This window comes from Corvus brachyrhynchos, unplaced genomic scaffold (assembly GCF_000691975.1).
Source record: "Corvus brachyrhynchos isolate BGI_N302 unplaced genomic scaffold, ASM69197v1 scaffold7, whole genome shotgun sequence".
Classification (NCBI taxonomy): Eukaryota; Metazoa; Chordata; class Aves; order Passeriformes; family Corvidae; genus Corvus; species Corvus brachyrhynchos.
This window is the reverse complement of record NW_008239054.1, coordinates 6841180-6864697: the sequence shown is the minus strand read 5'-3', so window position 1 is coordinate 6864697 and position 23518 is coordinate 6841180. Positions and strand designations below refer to the sequence as shown.

At 35.9% G+C, this 23518-nt stretch overlaps 1 protein-coding gene across 1 annotated transcript in view; it reads right to left on the bottom strand.

Moving 5' to 3' along the window:
• GABBR2 (gamma-aminobutyric acid type B receptor subunit 2) overlaps positions 1-23518 on the bottom strand; it is a gene marked incomplete at its 3' end in the record, with an annotated part of 253995 nt that overhangs the window by 39305 nt on the left and 191172 nt on the right. The window contains exons 4-5 of the mRNA XM_017739111.1: positions 6850-6951; positions 1653-1718 (exon numbers count right to left, since the gene is read on the bottom strand). Coding sequence (XP_017594600.1) covers positions 1653-1718; positions 6850-6951 — 168 coding nt within the window. The remainder of the gene's footprint in view (positions 1-1652; positions 1719-6849; positions 6952-23518) is intronic.

The window sequence follows — 23518 nt, the reverse complement described above, 5'->3', positions numbered from 1 at the left end:
AAATACACTTATACAAGCCTCAATACATGATCTTCCAGATTTCTCCAGGCTCCAAAAAAATCCACCTTATTATTTTTGACACTAATGTACTTTAGAAGCGGCCATCACACTTTGAACTGCTCAGAGTTACACACATTTCCCACTTTCACACCAAACTGTAGCCACAGAAGGCTGTGCTCATGTGACAGAGACATCCTCTCCCTGGAACCCTTCAGATGAGAGCGGTGCAGACTAAAGGACAGCCTGCCCCTCCAAGGAATTCTAGGATTTCTTCAGTGGCCTCACATGGACTTGGAAGAGAATTCTAGAGGAATGCAACTACTAATTAAGGGCAGTGGCATAAATGAGGCCAATCTCTTGCTAATGTTGGACTGGAAGATAATTCTGACCAGGACCCCTCTGCTGGGGAAATGCAGTCCAAACCCAAGAGATCTGAAGAGGATCTGGGCTGCAAAAGGACCATCATTTCTTCCAGGAATGAAAAAATAAGAGATTATCTCTGTCAATCCAATTCAAATGGCAGTACAAAAAGATCTATATACAAAGACCTATCAGAGATGAGAAGAATGAAAAATAAAATAATACTTTCCATTTCCTTTTGGATGAAAACAGATTTTGTTCCTTCCAAATATACTCTACAATCTCCTTTCCAAATTTTGCCACCAACTGGGACAGCTGCTGAGTTAGAGCCAAAATGCATCTGAGGCACATATAGCACTCAGATTTTGAACTTCTGCCTTTCCTTTCTTTGCAAGGATAAGTAACTCACTAAGTGAACACTAAAAACCACCCTCTGAAATTTAGATGCTGTCATTATTACTTTTCCATTATATTTACTGTGTTCTTGGATCATACAGGAATAGTCTAACTATTTAGACTACGAATTCAATACCTATTCAAAATTTAGGCCACTAAAATCTGCCTCTTTGGGATTCCTTTTTTCAGGCCAGTACAAGTATAGATTCACATTTTAATCCTTCTACTTTCAATGGCAGTAACAGTGGATAAGTTTGTAGCACGTTCACACAAACAAATGGTGAGGATAGGGAATTTTATATTTGCTAGTCTTACTGTTAAGATTAAAAAAATTTTATTTTTTACCAAGTACTATTTGCTTTCATGTAATACATGTAAAATATACAGTGCTAAGTCAGATGGGAATGACAACTGTACAGTTAGCAACGTTTTCAGTAGCAGAAATTAGTGTTGCTGAGTTAGGATGTATAGGAACTGGCTTGAATTTCTTATTCTTTAAAAGCAAAACATGCAAAACCCATACACAAAGGCATTATCACCAGAACACAACTCTTGGACAAGACTGAAACCTTGCAGTTCTCTCTATCTGCTGCTACATATGCAAGTATTTCTCTGGATCTGATGTGAAGAGCACTGCTCAAGTTTGATTTGGCATTTAATTCCACTGCAGGAAAGTAGTAAGAAGCTAAGCATGCAGTCTATGCCTAAATTCCACTGAAGTCAAGTACAAAGTATTTTACTGAAAGAGAAATGGAACTAAGCATGTGTAACCTCTCTTTAGGATATAAACCTTCACAGAGCTGAACTCCGTGAAAAAAAAGTTTATGCTCAAGTTACTTTTTATTCAAATGCAGCACATTCTTTATTGTGATATGCAATTAAATATATTTACTTACACAGCAGAAAACTTTCACAGCCATTTCCTCATCAAACTGGCCAAGGATTATCCGAACGTCGTTACCCTGCAGATTGAATAAAATACATGGAAGTTAAATGCAGTCACAGCTTCCAGACACCCCTTTAATTGGCCATTCAGATCATGCAGGGATTTAGCACAGATTACAGCTGCAGACAGAATTAATACAGAACTATTTCACCTTCTAGAAGTTCAAGAACTTGAAGTACCGCAAAAGACAAAAAAAGCCGAGGTGTTTGAAGAAAAAGATTAAGCTATAGTACCAATGAGAGTAAAACTGATATTACAGTCAAATATTAGTATTCAATAACACTAAAATATCAAATATTCTTTTGCTTCCTTGCAATATTTCTTCTGCAATTTTGCATATTACAAGTTAAAGACATACAATTTTCACTGTTTGCGTAAAATAATGCTGTAGAAGTAAGAAATGTGATTTGTGAGATCAAATGCCTTGATATTAAGCCTGCTTTAGTAATTTTTAAAGGTTTTACCCATACAAAATCATCTCTATAGCCACTATAACACTTTGTCAACTCCCTCTCTCCTCCCTCCTACCTCCACACATCAAAAAAATCATCACCGTTTAAGAATCCATGACTGAAGTTCAAAGACATAATTTTGCTTTCATACTTAGAAACATATTAAGAAAGTCTTCCTAAAGTCAGGAGCATATGGAGAAAAATATTTCTCCAGAAACAGGACTAACATCTTCCTAGCATGAAAAATGGCTTCTAATATCCATAAAACACAGAACAGATATCTTTTTATGACTTCACATTACCTTTCTTTCACACAAAGGCAGAGTTCTCAGCAAAAGCTTGAGCAAATCAAATTTTTCATTTCTTTCATATAAGACCTGTTTAGAATTACTAATAGCTCTTTCCTTCTCCAAGGAAAAAACAAACATATGATTCAGTATGATTTTCAGTGGCAAAAACCATTTAAGCTTTAATTAAATCAATTTGTCAGATTTTTAGTTCAGATAATTTCAATGTTTATTTCCTGTTCAGCAGAAAATATTATGATGGACAGTGCAATAAGATATTAGAATGTTTCTGCAATTAAATCCATGAAAATATTGTCACTCTTAGCATGGTTTAAATCAGAAATAACGTAATGTACTTCGCTCATTCTGAACCTGTGCATTTTCAGTAAGCCTGTTTCTCTTCATTTTTATATTTAGCCACAGACTGATAAAGTAGTGTAAATCTTTTTCAAGTGGATTAGATTCTTTTTAAACAAATTAGCAAAGTTACATAAACCAAACAAATAAATTACACAAATTACAGCAATAGCATTACAGTTTTTGTAAGGACAATAAATAGATTTAGGAATTATACACAAAAACCCTCACCTCATCAACTATTTCTATTTTTCACATTTTAAAAATAATTTTGTTATTCTTGGAACCCCAGCTCTGACTCACTTCACTGCTCTGAACATAAAAATGCAGACGTAATATTTGAAAAAAAGAGTAGCAGAGTTTGATTAAAAAATAAATGGCACAGCACCTAATAATTAAACTTAAAAATTGAAGAAATTCCTTTCCATTTCATAACATGATGAGAACCAATTTTAAAAAAACCCCAAATGATGTAAACTATGTGGCCTCATAAAGAATAATCCCAGAGTGCACTTGCAGCACTGCTGCCCACTGGCTGTGTGACAACATTCAGACTGAAGTCACAGCATCTGTGGTGTGTGGTTTCACACCTTAAGACATTGCTTCCACATGACTATCACATAATTTAGTATGCAATCATGCAACGGAGGAATTGTCTGTTAGAACACAAGCAGAACGAGCTAATTTAGGAAAGTCCATACAAGAGCTCTTCCTCTTCCGTGCACAGCATTCTTCCTCTGTGCGATGACACACTCCTCAGTCAGCCTCTTCCTCTTGAACTTTTTGCATCCCCTTTCACGTTTTTCCCAGATTTGTTCTTGAAGAATTGCATTCAAGATTGCAAATAAGCCTAGATCCATGGATGCCAGACTTGGGTCTGCTGGCTCCATCCCGCATGAGAGACGTTGAATCTTCAAATTCATGCAATTGCACATAGCTCCAGTCCCTGGCAGAGGTTTTATCTGCATGGATAATGAAATCTGCACCGAAGTGTATCAGAGCTGGGTTCATATCAGTGCTTGTGGGTGAAAGTCCACATTACAGACTCATGAAAAGAGATACATCAGATGCTTGCTGGGCATAACTTTTTTACCCCTTCATTCATACTGTTAATTGACTATAAATCAGCATGGTTTTCTTGCAAGGATATACTATTCCTTTACATCAACCCTTGCAGAATGATGCAAGTTAACACAGTAGAACTTCCTCATAGGAATCAAAGAAATCACCCACTGGATTCCAGCAAGTGTCAAGTCTCTTTTTCAGAGAGCTGTAAATTGCTTGCATGGAGGTAAAACATATTTGACAGAAGAGGTTTTAATTCATGGAATTAGGCAGGTGATCTACAAGAAGATTAAAAACATCCCAGGGGAAGGCAACTCCCAAAGCTGCACTTACATAAAAAGACCAATGTTTAGACCGTTTGCCATATGGTGAGCTGTCATATTTACTCTTCCCAGAGATTACAGTAGCAATATCAGCATTTAAGCTTTGCCCCTCAGTAAGAAATACATATGTTCCCATATGGACTGAAGTTCAAACAAGAAAATGAAGAACAGTTACATTTCATTTACTCGCAGTTGTGGCAAACCCTGCATAAAAAAAGGTTTTATAAAATAAGCCTATAGCACAGCCTCAAAAATTAATTACTCTTTTGCTCCCTTTTTTTCATTCATATAGGTGAGGGTACTATTTGGCTACTAAATATGAAGTGTCTTTGGTAGCACCAGCAGCTGAGTAGTATAAACCCTGAAGAGAGTGAGGACCAACACATCTAAGATGATGTAGGGATGAAGAACAACTTGCCTCCTTCACTACATTTCTAACAGCCTTAGACACGAGACACTCTAGCCTTTTCAGAGTTTTTGAGTGATGCACATTTTGCTGGAATAGGCAGCTATTTTTTTTCAGCCTTCAGAGCTTCCCTTCTTTGATCAGATTTTAATCTGTCTCATTTCTAATGAATAACACCACAATGTTGTATTATATAGCTTTCCAGAGAAGGATTGCTACAATATCTCGTCTGCCAGGAAAAGTCAATGTCTTGGCAGGCTCTTTATGAGATACCTAAATTGAATAGCTCAGATACTCTGTCTTATTCTCTACCATGTATCTGGCAGTCAAGAGGTTATCAATAAATCTACACAAAGCTGGGTAACTTTGACAATAGAGGTAGCCACATGTTCTGCCTTCTAAATGCTTGGATGTCCACTTAAAGAACTATAGATGAGCCTCTGACCTTCACTGATTGTGAAGGTGAACTAGACGACATCAACTCCCATCATCATAACATGATGGTAATTCTTTTGTCCTACATGCAAGATATGAAAACATTGGAAGCAGAAATGTTATTGCCCATACAATTTGTCTGTGCATGCTTAGAATTTTCAAGCATTTAAATGGATGTACAAACGCTTCCCTTTCTTTGAACATAAAAATGAATTTTAAAGATATCCTTAAGCTTAAATTTACCTTTCAACTGTGGTCCAAAGAGGCTGGAGTCAATGCACTAGAAACTAATGTGTTACCAAAAGAAATATAAAATATATTTCTGCAAATCATACCAGATTTTTCTGTTTTCCATTCCATAATCATAGATTTCAATAATTTAAATGTGTTTGTGAAAATAAAATTATTTCAGGTAAGCAGATACCAATTTACTTATATGAGGTTTACATGTGGAAGAAAGGAATGAACATTTTTAGAATTGTATAGCTGAATTCCATGTCTAACATGTACCCAACAAAAACTAACCTTATATTTCTGTCAAGAACAGCAATTTTCTGGATAATTGCTTATTATTGTTTTACTAATTTGTTTTGAAGAAGATACCAAGAGATAACTAATATATTGTTAGTTGAGTCTTCTGGTCTTCCCAGTAAAATACCCCAGTGTGTTGTTGACACAACACACAAGAAAGTTAGAACCACATTGCTTCTTCTGACTTTCAGCCTAAAGATACATGCTTAATATGCTTTTTTTTCCCCTTTTTATTATACTATTGTTAGTCAATAATGGGGACTTTACTGTAACTCCTACTGGAGTCTCTTCAACCCAGACAGGAAATGCAAACTGGCTTAGACTGGACAGACACAAATGGCTTCCCACAAACATAATCTTTACCAATTAATACTTTAAACATTCAGGCTTACATCTCTAGATTGTGGAAATAATAAAGCATACTTAGTTTACCATGCTCCAGAACTTTTCCAGCTAGCTTCAGTAGTGGTCTAGTCTTACATAGGTCAATATTCTTGCTTTAATTTTATCTTTTTTTAATATCATTCTGTTTATTAAGGTTTGTTTGTATCCTGTTTTACACATATTTAAGTATTTGCAGGATTGTGCCTTTGATTGTGTGTCATATGCACTAGATGCCAGAAACAATTTGATCTTCGACATTTAAAAGTGCTTTCTCCTGCTGTTCAATCATTTCTTTCATGTTCATGTGCAGTTTAAGATTCATATCTCCTGTGTCTAGTTTGTTGCTGGTTGCACTGCATGGTAATGCTAAAATATAGTTTTAATTTTATGAGATGCCAAAAGTCTAATAAATCATTATAATAAGAGAAGGATGGGAAATTATTCTGCTACCAAATTTACTTTTCCTTTTTTTTTCCTTATGATTCATATGAAATCACACAGATGATGTTAGCAAAGAATTTAATCTAAAATGTGTAATGAAGTTAATGCGAAGAGGCTCAATATTCTTTCTACATGATAATTTACCTTAAAAGGGTTCTGGTTCCAGACCTCAAGAATTTTCACACGTATATCACTATGACTGTGGCTTTAAGTGCAAACATTAAGTCAGCAACAACTTTCTTTACTTAATATCATCATCAGCAACTATAAAAAATATTTACTATATACATAGACCTTCATTAACTTAAGCAGGACTAGGTGCTCAAGACGCCATTTTTTGGATGTTGTTATGCAATGGAATGTAGTAATACGTCATTCTAACACAAATTTTGTTTCACTACTCCTCTTCATAGAAAAAAAACCCCAAAACAACACTTTCTCTTTTTCATCAATCAGCCACACATACCTTAAGCTTCTTTACACTTGTGCAGGGATCATTGGAAAAACTTTCAGTATCTGAAATCTCGATGTCTTCTCCATAAAGGACGCCAGTCAGATCATTCCTCACCTGTCACAATTTGAGAAAAAGACAAACTAGTGAAAACCAAGAGCCAGTGAGAAGGAAGCAGATGGACTGTTTTTATATCTGTAATGACAAGCAGTGATCTCAATGATGATATATGCACCTGCAGAGTTTTTTCCATTTTGCCTAAGATGTGATCATGGCACTGGTACTCTATGACCACAACCTACTATCAATGGCTGGACCATGTAAAGGACTTTACTATGTGCAGCAGAAAGTTCACCATAGCCCCACAAGCTGGGCTCCCACTTTGTGTCATGGGGATGTATTTCCAGTATTTCCAGGGCTGTTAGGACCAAAAGCTTTGTTGTAGCCAAAGTGATGTTTGAGACAGTAAAAAGGGAAAAGACTCATCAAGGAAACTCTTACACATTCTCAAGTACTGATTTCAGCTGGTCCTAGCATGAATCAGCAGAGCTTAGCTTATATCATTTAGGGACTGATAAAGCCTAATGAACTCCTCCATGGCCTACCCCTCTCTTAGACCATGCATCATACCCTGGGGCAGCAAGACTTTGCTCGAAGGTGGCACACGCAACAGACTTTTTCACCTGTTAAATAGTGGCAAGACTGTCCTCTTTGAGCTGCCTAATACCACAAAGAACCCAGATAACATACAAAGCAATATGGCTTACTGATACCCTTATAGAATAGGCTTTTTTCCCCATATAACTACTTCAAGTTTTCCTGTCTTAATCACTGCTGGTTTTCCTCCAGCCACATGATTGCAAAACCAGTTTCACATTACTATTCCTAATAGATAAGCAAAAATAATTTTAGTCTGCAACATGATTACAGACTGAAATGAAGAGAGTGGCACACCAATTTTAAGTTAACAGAATTATGATCACATCAATTGCAGTGATTATTTATTTAATTTGTTTGTAATAACAGAAATAGGAGAAGCAAATCAGTGTAAAACAGGTATCCCACATGCAAACACAGAAAACAGAAGGTAGAAGATACATGATATTAAACAGGAGGATTTTAAAGCCTGTGTATCATCTGCAGATACTTTCTGATGACCCTCTGTATGGGTCATTTCCTGACAATCATCGCTACACCAGCTGCCTTAATTACTTCTTTCATGGCCTCTGTGTCATCTTATCCCCTTTAGTCATGCTTTAAAATTACTAAGACACAGTTTTACTTTATATCCTTTCACAATGATTAAAACAAATGGGCATATAAGTTACTTTTTATTAATTTTTTTTTATCCTAGAGAAGCAAGTCAGAATGGTCAGCCCACCAAGATTTGAGTTACATCCTTTATCCTTCCGTGATGCTACGAGTTTCTAAACTCGCTCTGTGAAAATGTATTCACAAAAAGTGATCAGTAGTGACTTCTTTTTCTGCTACTATAGTAACAAAACTGAATTATTGTTATTTTAGCTCCAGCAATGCCATTTACTGCTCCTTACAACAGAAGTCTTTGTTGATACAAAAAAATTTGGTTTTTTTAAAACAAACCATCAGTGATAACACAAGAAAACAAACCTCTCTTGATCATAATTTAGCTATTGTCCAAAATCCTTCTACCTAGTGTGAGAGATCACTAAAACTATCATTTGATACTGACAAAAAGTAACATTTTCCTTACTTAACATCAATGCACTTTACAAAGGAATACAACTTGTCATATGCTTCTACCCAATACTGTCCTTTCTTCTGTATGACAAGAATTTTTTAGTTTCAGATTTGCTTTTCTGATATTTTCTTGATTTTCTTCTTAAACAATTCTAGTCAGTCTTTTAATCAAAGACAGGCTAGGTTGACATTACTCAGCTAAATTGAGCAGAAAACAGCTGATTTACCAAATACTGTTTAGTCAAATTAGATCACTATTAACAGAAAAACAGTGATAAAAAACACACATTAAATATTGTTAAAACTTATAGATAGGCTTCAGTGTTGAGCACAAGGCTGATGATTATAAAAATGATACTTCATACTGTCTATTGACCTGCTGGGATTCCATCCCTTCAGAACTTTGCAACTGAGGAATTAAATTGCGTATGTTTGGGGTTTTTTCTGAGCAACGCCAATTCAGCCACTGAGAAATTTCTTTGATATCTCCCCAGCTAATCTGCTAGGAGCAAAGTATCTGTGGCTTTCAGAGCTCTTAGACTTTTCATTTATCTACTGATTAATCTTCCAAAAGACACACCTTACTAGATTTTGTGTCAATGAAGTCAAAAACCTTTTCCCTTTACTGCTGCAAGCAGATATTTGATGTTTTCCAGATGCATATGTTGTGAAGATTTTGCCAAAAGAAATATGATTCTTTCCCATGATCCCAGCAAGATATTCACAGCTTTATAAGAATTTACAAGGTTTTTCTAAAAGATGATGTTTCCCTTTCAATGGTCTGATCTGTGTCTGACACATGTCATCCTATGTCCCTGCTCTGGGAGTATTTTCACTATATTTTCCAGTTTTTACTTCCTATTTCTATATTTTTTGTCACCAACCTCAGGTTCTTTTCTTCCTTTATAAATACTCTAAATATATAATGGAACAGAATCTTGTGGTTTTCATTCTACAGAGGTTCTTCACTTCTTTCAGATACATTTAACTACAGAATCTTCTGACTTGGATTTAGTACAAAGTCAGAATTTGCAAAGCCTCATCTCCAGTTCTAGAGCTGCCAGTTCCTGATACAAACATTCCAATTTTGGATAAAATTTGTGAAACTGAGAATACAAAATGTTGCATGTTTTGTTTCAGCAGATGCTTGCAGTCCCAGAAAGTGTATCACCAGCAGTTTTGGTGCAAGCAGTTTTAGAGCTCAGCAGCAATCGTTTCATTCCACCAACTCCAAGTAAAAAGAATTGTAAACTTCTGTGCTTCTGGCTTTTGTTGTGTAAATAGGATAATTTCAACTTTTAGAAACCGCTGTAGAAAGTGGTACCAAAGCTGCATTAAGTTTTTATGGGGATCCACAGTTGCTAAGGAAATCTTGCACCACAATAACACAGAAGCAGTGTAATTCCACGGGGTTTTAGACCCTTGTTAGCAATTTAATGAAGGCTGTAGCTCTATGTCTGTTTATATCAACTTTATGTACTTTAAAGACAGCAATATTTCATTTTCCTAAAACAGGAACTACCAGATCTGATTATCAACAAACCTGACAATTTTCATAAACCAGTGCTCAGAGACCTTAGTCCATCACTCGGAGCAAAAAAAAAAAAAAAAAAATTAAAAGAATAAAACCAAAAAATACACTTTTGCACTGCTCTGCCTACAAAATTAGATGACATCAGTATTTCACCATAGTACATATTTAATCTATGTGTGGTCAACTTCAAAAATTACTGGGGTGCAAATATGTTTACTTGGGTGCAAGTTCCAAAACATGAAGGTTTTGTAAGGGATGCTTTTGCAGGAAGAAAAGGATGGGCCTTTGGCTTTAGGCAAAAGAGAAGATGGGATGCAAGAGACCTGGCTTTTCTCTCTCATTCTGCCAGAGCTGCTCTTTGATTCAGCTCCTATGACTGAAATAAAGGTTTTAAAGTTTGCTACCAAGTCTGGCTGTATATTTTTCCTGTGAAGTAGATAGCAGCAATACATGCCTACCTCACAGCTCTTGTATCAAATTTAGTGATGTTTGAGAGGTGAACAACAAAGTCCCTCACCCTGCCCCTGTGAAAGAAGAAATACAGGGACTTAGAGGAATAAAGAACTTGCAGTGCAAAGGAAGAAATTTTAATTTCTTTAATCGCTCGCAAATTGAGAGAGTAGATAGAATAAATAAGTGAGCTCTAAAAAATTATGAGTCTAGAGGAGATAAAATTGCAACACACTTGTGGTCTGTACCAGAAAGAATGCATGTAAGCTTTAAGGAAAGGAAGAAAATGCTGGGGAGCAACGTGGTCTGGCTCCCTAAGGAAGAGGGGTGCAAGTGCAATAGCACAGCTCCTGGACCAGGACCTCACCAGCCACCAACCCAGCAAGGGGAGCAGGACAGGCTTGGAGAGAACAACCAGTTTCAGGCATGAGGTGACACCTCCACACAAGTTCCATGGTAATAAAGTAAGTCCAGCATAAAACTGGGAAGTTGATCCACAAGTCTGGAACAGGATCAGGTGTGGTAAAAATAACCAGGGTCAGACAGAACCCATGATTGCTGGGCAGGTCCATACCAATATGACAGGACTGGGGACAAGCCTACAGGGCGCCTGCCAGGCTTAGGTGTGATGGAGAGAATGAGAAACCAGCATTCCCACAGCATCACTAAGGCATGGACTGACGGCACTGAGTTTAGTTGAAATGGAGTTGGGCAGGGGGAAGGTGGTGAGGGGAGTGCAGCCCTTGGGGACTGCTCAGGAGCAGAAAGGGCTTTTGGTGCTCTTGGGGCCCCAACACTGAATTTTGGGTTTTTTTTATTTCTTACATAAATTCTGAATGATGATTCTCTGCACACAATATATAAATGTCCCTCACAAGGGTACAAAAGTTGCACACATGGTGATTTCCTTTTAGGTGAGATGAGATTGCTCACTTCAGTGAGATTATTAGTGCAAGCACGTTGTGACCTGTAGTAAATAGTTAGAATCCATTTGACTGCAGTATTTAATTTTTTTGCAAGCCAATTTTATCAATTTTTTCCAAGGAAAATAGTAAAGAAAGATGATATTCCTGATGAACTGTCAATCTAGTGATGATAGTTTGGATTTAAGGGTCTCCACTGACCAACATTTCAAACCAGGTTTCAAATTATGTGTTTAAAGGCAAGTCCACTCAGTTAATCCTAACTCTGCCAGTTACAAAATGAATTTAATAATTTTTAGATTAATCATACTACTTTGCTTTTAACAGATATTTCTGATGACCTTTTGGTTCACTAAAGCTGCATGTAAGTACAGCAAGCTAAATCCTTGTCGTTCAGGGCAGTCTAATCCTACCAGATGTTGATCATAAGAGACTCCTAACAAATGAGAACTGGTCAGACCAGATGGATTACACAGTCAGATATTTTACTAAGATTTCCTGCTGCCCAGAATATACAGTGTACTTTAAAATGTTATACTGTAGGAGTTTCAGTACAGACATATACATACATGTGTACAAAATAAATGCTTGAATGATAAAAAAATATTTCCTCGTTACATGGGCAAAACGTAAATTGTGAGTAACTGCATAGGAGAGATTACAATTTCTGGTATTAGTACAGACAGAGGTCTCACCATACACGATGCATTACAAGCAAACATAATTATCCCTATTTCCATTCCAATGGAACAAATATATCACTCACATTTAGAGGCCTGGAAGCATTAAGTGAAAACTTACATCCAAGAAATACAAACTACAGAGATACACTTTCATTGATATATACACCATTTGGGACTACAAAAGTGGAATGGGTGGTAGAACCTTATGTGAAGCAGATAGATAATGCAAAAATAAAAGACGAAGCATAAATAATCCAAGAGGAAACAGTAAAATATTATTTTGGCTATTAGGAAAGAGTTCCACTTAGAGGAAAACTAAAAAACTAGACATGTTTTATTGTGTAAAGGAGAAATGAAATCAGAACTGCTTTGGATTTCCTTTTTTGTTCAAAAGAAATCAGATATTTTTTAAAAGTACCATGTTTACAGTTTTCATTGGGACAAGTAGGGAAGAAGGAACCCTGGAATATTGGATTTCTACTTGGATAAACTGCCACAGTACAGGCTTTCACAAAAAATACAAGTTTTTTCATTGAAGTAGGATATTAGTAGCTGGATCTAACCAGAAAACTAATGCAATCAAGATGAGTCTTGCCTACAAGAAGCACCTGCATGTTTCAAACTGAATCTTTCAGACTAGAGTAATAATAACACTGCTAATGATATTTTTGTTGTATTTGTATTATAACTACATATTCCAGTTCAAAATTTTTATTATCCTCCTTTCTGCCTGGAATGGCAGTATGGTAAATATGATTTCACATAAAACCTACATATGCGTGACCATCAAACAGATCATGCCTATTTAAAAAAATACCTCTATGAAGTCACCTACAAAATGCTCTAATTTCCTCCCAAATTCTGTAAAGGAAGAAAGAAATTTTCTTACTTTACCTTTCTCGTGTTTTTTGATCACAGAAGTTAAACATAATCAGGAACTCTGATGTTAAACCTATCAGTTATGTGTAAAAAGAATTGATAGGAATGTAGGGTTCTTGTGCTACGGGGGAAGTTAATTAGGGGGCTTTAAGGTGACCTGCGAACAGTCCAAGTTAGAAGGTGATTTCTCTACAACAAAGAGATAAAATCAATTCATCTTATCAAGAGGTGGATCAGTTGCTACGAGGTATTTGAAGGCACCATTACAGTGAAATAAAAATTTAGCTAGGAAAAGCCCCAGGGGTCTGTGCTATAACAAAGTATGAACAGGTTAAGTTCCACTTAATCTACAATCTGCAAAAACAAACTCTCTTCAGTAAGACTGGACTTCACTAAGACAAGTTAAAACACAACTCAGTAGTACAGCAGAGAGGGGAAAGGCATGGTACATTCCTTACAGGGAAAAAATACATAACATGTTGCCAAGCCAAAAAGGATCTCAAAGATAGTAGGGAAGGACTGAAAGTAATGATATATTCTATAAGAAATAACATCTGTTCACATGAGGAGTTAAGGAGCACCAATGAACAAAACTGGAAAAGAAAATACACACAAAATGTACTTCTGGTTTCTTCACCGCGAGAAACCATCTACACAACTGAGGATAATGTGATTTCTGATGGCTTTCCAGGGAAAATGGGACAACCATCCTTCTACAAGTTCATCAGATGTGACTCATAGAGAAAGCAGAAAAAATTAAAGGGTCTGGAGGTTGTAATATTATGCAACAGTAATTTTCATGTCAGGTATTATGAAAGTAAATAGAAGCGATATTGAGAATAGATTAGTTAATAATTCATAAACCAATGCCAGAAGTGCAAGTAATTAAGTGAGAATTTAGAAATGCTTGTTTATTAAAGCAAGGGAATGCAATAGGACTACTGAAGTTGGTGCAAGCATTCAAGTAACTGGGGGTGCTGGAATACTCAACACTTTATCTCGGAGGGAATGTGGAGGCAGACAAGTAAAGGCACTCTATATTATTATGTATGAAGTGCAATCAGAACATCAAATGAAAAATATAGAATACACCTGCATCTTTTTCTGGGAAACTAAATTTCACAGGGTTTAGAGTATGAGTTTAGAGAAAAAAATGCTTAAAGAAATAATAAAAAAAATTAAATAAATTAAAACCCCTTAGAATACATAGTAAGGCTGCTTTACATTGGTGAATTTAGTCTAGCCCAGGAAATAAGAATAGAACAAGATGGAAAGTCTCACAGAACCACAGAAATAAAGATTAAATCACAGCTTAGAAAAAGATAATTAATTTCTTTTGAAAGACACACTATACCACCACCCTCAAACCCACTTCTGTAATAGTCTACCTGTAACAAGGACTGTTCGACTACGGCACCAAAAATTAGGGACTCAACATCTGACTATAATATTACAGGTGGGCAATGTGTAGTAGTTAAAAATTCTTACATACACATACATGTCAAACACATTTATTACACTCAGGAAGAGCACATTTACTAAAACTATTCTGAACACAATTAATTGAGAGGGATAATTCAAACAAACATGAATGATAATGAAATATTGCTTAAGAAAATGTTATCAGTGCCAAAAGAGCTTTGATTTATAATTACACAAGGAAGCACCTTTATGTAAAATCCTCCTTGATTAGGCAGAATGAAAGCAACCTAATATTTATACATTTAAAATCTCTTCATCCATGATGGATGAAATATTTTTTATTCCAACACTAACTAGGAAGGGTGTTATAGGGATATTGCCAAAGTTAAGATAAATGAGCATTTCTAACAAATGAGTCATCTCATCAATAAATAGATGTCTAAAATAAATAGATGTCTAAAATAAATAGATGTGAGATGAATTGCACCCTGGAAGAACACCTCTCCTTTTCCCATTAACTATAAATGGAGCTCAGATGACTCTCAGATAAAGACAGCTGAACTCTAGATGAATTTCAGGTCTCAAAATCTAACCCCATCTCAAAATGGTGTTCCAGTAGCCCTGTCATCCACTGAAACTCAGAAGCCCTGAAGATCCCTTACCTTAATAAAAGGTTCTCGGGGCAAGGTCAGAGGAGTGGGCTATCTTCCTGCATCCCTTCTCAGCCTGTCCACCCAATGGTTGAGGGAGAACACACAGGGTCTTATTCTACTTCTTGGCTGGTATAGAAGGCTTGTTCAAACCATGGGTTTTGTGAAAACTTTAAAGTCATTATGCATTGGGATTTTTTCTTTCAGAAAACCTGGACCAATTTGAAGCTTTAGCATGCACTTAGTTGCTGTACCAAAGCTACAGCTCCTTACTAATGGTTTAATTGCATTGGACTCAGGGAGCTATGCCAACATTTATGAAAACCTCTGCATCCAGGAGTAAGTCTTATTATCAACTGAAAACTATGAATAAAATCCTCAGTGGGAAACTAAAAAAGGAAGAAACATTTACCTAATAAAAAAAATGGATGACTTTTTGATGAAAGGGAAATTATAGAACCTGTGAGAATAGAGATCACAAGGAATTATTACATTATTTCAAAAATCGTCCAAAATAGCAATCCATATTCATCAGACTTCCTAAATGTGGAAAGGTCAGCAATATCAAGCTGAAATTTAATTCTGGTCTATGTCTGAACTATGGGAATACTTGACCTCCTGGCTACACAGGAGGGTATTTGGACTTTAGGCTTTTTAGGAGTACAGGGATAGGTTTGCTTAAAATTTGAGAACAGTTTAATAAAGCTTTTCATTAACTTATTTTCCACTGTTCTAAATATCTTTGTTTAGTTCAACTTTGAGAAAAAACCCTGTGGTTTAAACACTGTAAGTTTCTATTTCTTTCAAATGAAAAGCCGAAAACAAGACACCACTTCAGGGATCTAAGGTCATCACATTACAATGTTGCACCAAACAATAATGCTATTTATTATAAATATACAAGAAAATTTTACCATATGAACCATGCTTCAGCCCCATGTTCCTTCTTTCTGGAAAAATACAGAAGAAGTTACCTTCTACCTCTTCTGACTCAGAGAGGTTCTGCTACATTAGAGAACTAAATTGGATGCTAACTGGAGTGATATTACTGGGAAGAGATAAGCAATAGGGAGATTTTTAAAATAAATATTCCTTTTTCTCTCCACTGTGTATCATTTACATTCAAATAACTTTTTTCACTTGCACATGTATATTAAATTGAGCCATGCTTTTCTGTTTTCTTAAGACTGGAATTTTGTATCACATAAAGGACTGTAACTTTAATCCATTTGGAAACTAAAGTCAGAAGAGAATAAACTGAAGATACCTGACACCAAAGTACTTATTAATTTCTTGGTTATAGGTATCTAAATTTCATACTACTGTTTTATTTTCAAATATAACTTTTTAGAGTCTTTGATGTGTAAATAATTACTCACTTATTAACTTTTTTTTGTCTCAGATTGTAATTAATATCATTCCTGTGATCACTGGGATTATTATCTGAGGAAACTACAAACCCAAATGTCCACCTTCGGTACCTGCAAGCACTGCTGATCTGATTCTTCTGATTCTGACCAAATGCTTCAGCATCAACTCTTTGTGCAGCCACATTATTAGCTTTATTCATATTTATAATGCAGAATACCAAAATAGTTTCACAAATATTTGTGAAGCAAAACTTTTTTAAAAAATTTTTTTGCATCCTCTCTGTCTGTGGGATGCAGAAAATCATCAGCAGCTCAGACCTTCCAAAGAAGGATTGTGAATCTGGCTATAATAATTGGCATCAAGGGTCTGCACTCACCCACTTGTACTGGAGAAACTGAGCAGTTATGAAACCTTGAACAACTGAGATACTGTCAGTGCTACAGGAAAATCTCCTTTCTCCCTGCTTTCAAGCCTACAGCCCAAAAGAAGGTTGAAATTCACAATCTTAATAGTGGCAGTCTTCACAACGGGAACAATGTCCTTCCCTTTGGATCTCCGCTAAGTACTCCATATTTCAAAAAAAAATAGACATAGTATCTCACAGGCTAGCTGAAAGGCTACATAACAAGGGGAAAAAGATCATCCTGAAATACCAATCATGTTTTTATTTACAGATGTGACTTCTATAAATTCCATCTGTAAATCCCAACTGGTGCCCAAGTCTGTTATTTAGCTGTTGCTACATTAAGATCTAAATATCTTACATGACTTTGTAGAGAGAGTTAAACATTCTGAAAAGAATACTTGATAAGTTGAATTTTATTGTCATTTGATGCTGCAAGAAGTTTCAAATGTCCCAAGACAACTAATATTTTTCTATTTGGGACATTTATTGTTCAGTGCAGTAAACCTCTGACAAGGTGATTACATGCTACACCTGTAGGAGGAAGCAGCAGGAGCTGTATGGTGGCTATGGTCTTAATCATTGTAGGAAACCTTGCTTCAGTCTACCCATCAGTAAATGCTTCCTGAACAAATGTCTTGATTTTACTGTTCTGTTTCCAAACAAAAAAAAGAAGAGAGGTGATCCTAGAAAATGTCAGAAATGCACATAAAGTGGATCACATGCAAAATTAATGATATCCAAAATTTAGTTGCATTTAGACCACCCATGAGCTCAGGAAAAAACGATAAACCTAAGAGTAAAGCTTGAAAATTCAAAACTAATAAAAGACAAGGCATACAATTTCAACTACTTAAACGTATTTTGAAAAGGTGCCATGTACTTGATACAATATCCAACTGTGATTTCTAGGAAGCACACAACGTTGACCCTGTCCCTTATATGCAGCAGCAAATAGAAGTTCAAGGCTGCTTCAGGGAGTGTGACAGAATGTTGCTAAAAGTCTGCAAAAGAAAAAATAATTGATGTTTAAATGACACTCTCTGGCATAAGGGGAGCTACAGCAGTTCATATCACCTGGGGAAAAGAAAGTTACAGACTAAACTATTATTTCTCCTTCTAATCTCTCTGCCTCACATCTCTTTCCCCTAAAAACTGATAATGGCACTATCATCTATTACATCAGTGATTTTCCCAAATTCATCATGAGAGACATGACTGTCCTCTGCTAAAGGCTTTGGAGAGCAACCACCTCTGTTAAAAAAACCAAAAAAATTAAAAATAGGTAGAATCCATAATCACATTCTTCTTTGGAAAGCAGAAATTTAGATAAGCAAGATAGTTAATAGCTCAGTTAACCCATTCCAGTTAATGTAATCAAGTCACATGTGCTAAGTGAATTAAATTCAATCAAGGTTAAATTAAGGTAAAGCAAGAAAAAGTAGTGTCTCTATTAGAGCATTTTTATTCTTTTTTCTAGGACTATTAGGTGATTAAACTTTATTTTGTAATTTGGGGATTATCCCTTGGTTCTCCAAGATTAAAGAAAATACAGAATCTATGTGAACATCTTTTTTAATATTGAAGAAAACCTTGCAGCAACATTTCCTGCAATGGCATATGACTGTTATTTCACACTTTATTTACTTCAGAATCCTCAGAAGGACACCATATGGTAGTGATAATTTACTGTACTTGAGCGTCTCAGTTTGATTCACATACTTCCTCCACTGAGATTTCAATTGTTGGCTGAAGCTCTACTGCAGTTACCTGTAAAAAGTCTTTCTAGAAAAGAGATTTTCCCCTGACTCTTGTACATATCTTCTTGAACCCTTTAATGCCTTTGTTAATTGCTCTTACTCTTTCTCTTCTTTGACAGACTTCTGTGTTCTGAGATTTCTTCCTAGTAGTATCTTTTCCTGAAACTACTCAAATCACAATAATTTCTTGCATATCAAGTCCTTTGTAATAAATTCTGCACCTTATTTTATGTTATTCCCAATGGGATTCTGAATAGGCCTTGTGCTGCATCTTGGCAGATTGTCTTAAGCAGCCTTATGGGAGTTGCATTCATTCTTACAGAAACACAGTTAAAAAAACCATGGTGGCATCTTTTCATTTCATTGGCTTCACATTCTGTCTTCCTGCAGAAACCTCCAGAATCATATTGATACAAGCTGTTTGGTTTAAGAAAGTAAAGCAAATTTTATCCATGACCGGAAAATCATACAAAAATACAAGTAGTCTATTGGTACTGTCTGAGAGGAAGTCCTTAATTCATCTAAATCTTCTAGGTTAGAATTCCAAGTGAGGATTACTTGAAGTGCCTTATGCTGCAAATAAAGGAATCAATTTCAATCTGTGTCTTTGGGCAACTTGTTGGCAGCTTCAAATGGTAAAAATTATATCTATTTGTTATGGACTGGGTCATCTCCTTGACCATGTGACCTAATACTTTTTAGTGTTGCTGCCCTTTTTTTTTTACCCTTATGGATTGTGTCTGGAATTCACAGAACCCCTGGAATCAGACTTCTATATCCCTTCAAGACCGAAAACCAATATGGTATGAAAAAATTTTTGGTAGCTACATAAGCATATACAATGTTTTGTTTTATCCCTCTCAGGACAGACCGTATTCACATAGCATCGTTAAGGATTGCACATTTGACTTCACTGGAATTGAATAATCTCCTCCAAACTAACTTCTATCTATTTACGAGTTTTAAGTAAATTCCATGCCATTTGTTATGTGTTTTGAATTGGTCTGAAGGATAATGCCCATTTAGCATTTAAAAACCCAAAACCAAACTGTAATATTAATTGCCTGTAAAATTAATCTCCCTCCTTTAAATAAGAAAGAGACTTAGAAACACAGGGAATAGTCCCATAGTCCATACAGGCAAGCTCTGTTCTGGCAAGAAGAAGCTGTACTGGACTGGGAGTTAGAAGAAAGACATTAATTTTGTTTAAATTATATTTTCTTTCTTTACAGAATATTTCTGCTAAAGCTCTGCAGATATATTTGAATTTAGATTTGTGGATCCTGCAATCTGAATAATTCTTTAAATTTCTATCTATTTATTAATTTTAATGCCAGAAAAATTTGATGAATATTATCTAGGAGTGCAGGTGTTACTAGAGTATTTAAGAAACTGACCATTCATTACTAATTTGTGTGAACAAATGTTTAAATAACAATCCATTGACATGGAAACATATTTTCCTCCACATTATACGAACACATCAAAGTAAGGGAAATATCAGTTACTAGTGATATTTGGGTTTAAGAATGTATATTAGAGAAAGGAGGATGGGAATCCTCCCTCTTTTTCTCCCTGCTCTGATACCCTAGGTCACCAGATGACGTGATACTCTTAAGTATGGTCCTAAAGGAGAGGAGAAATGGAGGAAATGAGAATATCTTATATTATATATGTATGAGGCAGTGCATCTCTTAGTTTTCCATCATTTCTCCAAACTGCTATATAATAGAGTCTAATAGATTAATTTTCAGCTTTATAAGGTCTTTTTTATATAAGATTAACCACATCAGTAGCACCCTGCAGGATTTCAGCTCAGCTCCTGATTCTTTGCTGCAAGAGCTTGCCTATGACTGACACAGTGAAGGAATTTCACGTGTGATCCTCTCTCTGCAACCCTCTGGAATACCTTTTTTTTTGTCCCAGCTGCTCCATTAGTGGTTACATTTACGTGGTTTTTCCATGAAACATGACTCATATTATTACTACCAAGAATGTACCTTCTACAGTACATATTTCCCTCAATGGCTCACAAAGAAGTACTTCTTTATCTGTTTAATTACTGAAATAGAACCCAACAAATACCTGAGATACATTAGAAGTATCTGTACTTTCACCCAGATGCACCCAACATCCTACGCTGCCTGATTTGTTTTAATATCTGTTTCTTCAACTCTTCTGTGCATCTTACAACAGTTATTTGCTGACAAAGTGATAGACTTTGTCACCCTACTTGAGGATGTTTTCCATGCATCATTTCAGCCATTTTCACTGCAGCAAGAGGAACAAAAGTTTCCTCAATAATATGGGCCTTTTTGTATTTTCCTATTAAGTAAGAAATTTCAGAATTTTCTTTTAAATATTTATCATTATGTTTAGTTATGCAAAGTACTGGACAGACTATCACATGACTTTAAACATCACTTGAGGCTTGCTTTCATGTTCTGGATGCTTAAATTTTAAATGTCTTTCTATAATTGCAATGGCTTTGTATACTGTCAAGAGCAAATGTCTCAAGGCACAATATACCTTTAGAGCAAGGTTTACTATTAGCAACAGTAGGTATAAATCTGTATTTCAAATGATCTTGATAATTTGGCAGGGTTTTTTTGCTTCACTTCTTGTGAGATTTGGTAGGCTCATCATAGTTGTTATCCATAGTGTGACTGATGAAGAGCTTGTACTAGCAGGAGGAGAAATGTCAGCTCTGTCATTTTCTTCTTGTTCACTTCTACTGGCATTATCAGTATTATCTTCAATCTGCAGTGACTCTGCAGGATTCTTTTTAAGCTCCTTGTGCATTTTGTAGTTTAGTGAAAACTAGATAATATAATCCATAAATCCACTTAACTGGACACATGTAAACAGTAATGTATGGAATAATATAAAAGTGAATCAATGAGTGAGGATGCCACTCTCAACTCCCCAATGTTGCGAAGTACTCCCTCTTCCCTCTGGAATTCTATGTGACCATCTGACACATGGATTGGCTAAATGTGCCAGTGTCAATTTGTATACTAAATATTAGTAAAGCTTAATTTCTTCCTTATTTTTTAAGATAAAAATTTAAAAAAATATAAATGGAAAGTGGTAATTTTCTTCCTGCACCCCAACAGACTATCCTACACATCCCTTAATGTGCAGGCAGCCCTGTTTGGAAACCTTAGCCCTACTCACTCTTTAGCTGGGCACAGTTCAGAGTTTGCCAGCCTATATCTGGATTGCAGCATGGATTGAAGGCAATCTGCCCACCTTCGAAAAGATGTGCACTTCAAGATACGTGCCTAGCAAAAAAAGACATATGGTTAAAGTGCCTACAGTACTACTAAAGTACCTACACTCTTCTCCCAAAACTGAAGATAGCCAATTCTGTCCAGGTTTTCCGCTAAAAACAATGCCAAGATAGAGCTCAAACTTTAGAGGAAAACTGTAAGATTGATTTGCAGTTTGGAAATAGACTGTACAGCAAGAGACTAAATGAGCTCTAAGATGGATTAAGACAGAACTTAATCTTGATGATAGTCTGTACATGATAAATTACCTACTTAAGGAGATTTTCTAACTCCAATCTCTTTAATCTAGCAGACAAAAATACATAGAATATAGTGACTAGAAGTTAAAGATGAAATAAGACACATTTTTTAACGTGTATCACTATCACTAAGACAATGACAAAGACAATAGTGAATTTCCCAGCCTTCTGGTGTTCTTGAGCATGAATACATGGGAAGCAGCAGGCTTATACATGCATTAATTAGATTCTGTAACATTTTCCCTTAACAAACCAAAAAGTGATCTGCATTTTGACTAGATAAAACCAAACTTTCCTATGTTGAACTTTTTACTATCATCCAGTCTAACTTCCACTCCCTCATTTATTTCTACTTCAGGATCCACATGATCAAAATGGTAATAAATCCCTGTAGATAATAAAAAAGGGAAATTCATTTATATCGGCCAAAAGTAGCTATTTTTAACTGTTTAAGGTCTACTGATTGAAAACACTGCTGACTTTCATTCACTGGCAGAAACCTGAGCACAAAGGAATAACATGATGGCTGGGTCTGGCTGGAATGAAGTTATGAACTCAGCTTTGTTCACAGCAGCCTGTGTGTTGCTGGGCTCTGCACTGGTGGCTAAAACAGCACTGATAACCCACCAGTGTTTTGGCTATCACTAAATCGTGCTTGCACAGTGTTAAGATTTCTCTCTGTCTCCTGTCCCCCAAAATCAGTAAACTGGAAATGGGTAAGATGTTGGGAGGGGACCCAGCCAGGACAGCTGATCCAAACTGACTGAAAGGATATTCCCTACCATATGATGTCATAGTCAGCAATAGAACCTCAGGGAAAGATTGTTACATTGTACCACATAACGCTGTATTAAGATCTGGAACGTCACAGGCTTTTTAAGGAAAAATACAAATATTTCAATGCCAAAAGGAAATTTATCAGTCTGAATTCCTGCAAAATAGAGGGCACAATGCTGACTAAAGTCAGAAAGTGCTGCTTCAAAACCATGTGATGGACACTGGCAGAATCTTAGCCTTAATAAACAAAATCCCTTTTGAAAGTTCCTTCTCTCTTGGAGACAGGTAAGAACTTTTCTTTTTTGGTACAGACATACTCTTAAGATCTGAAATTTCAGATCCCATTGAGTTCAGCATTTGCTTATCAAATAATTCTATTTAGCTTTCTTTTTTTCACAGATAAAAATTTGCAGCTAAGCCTAGCTACAGTTGAGATTGATTTTCTTTCGTTGCATCGCTGACTGAAATGCAAACATACATACTGTGTACATCTGAAAAGAAATGCATTATTTTTCCCTTCCTGTCTTTCATTCTTATGTTAAGTTTTACAGGAAAGAAGTCTCTCATTCTAATAATTGAAA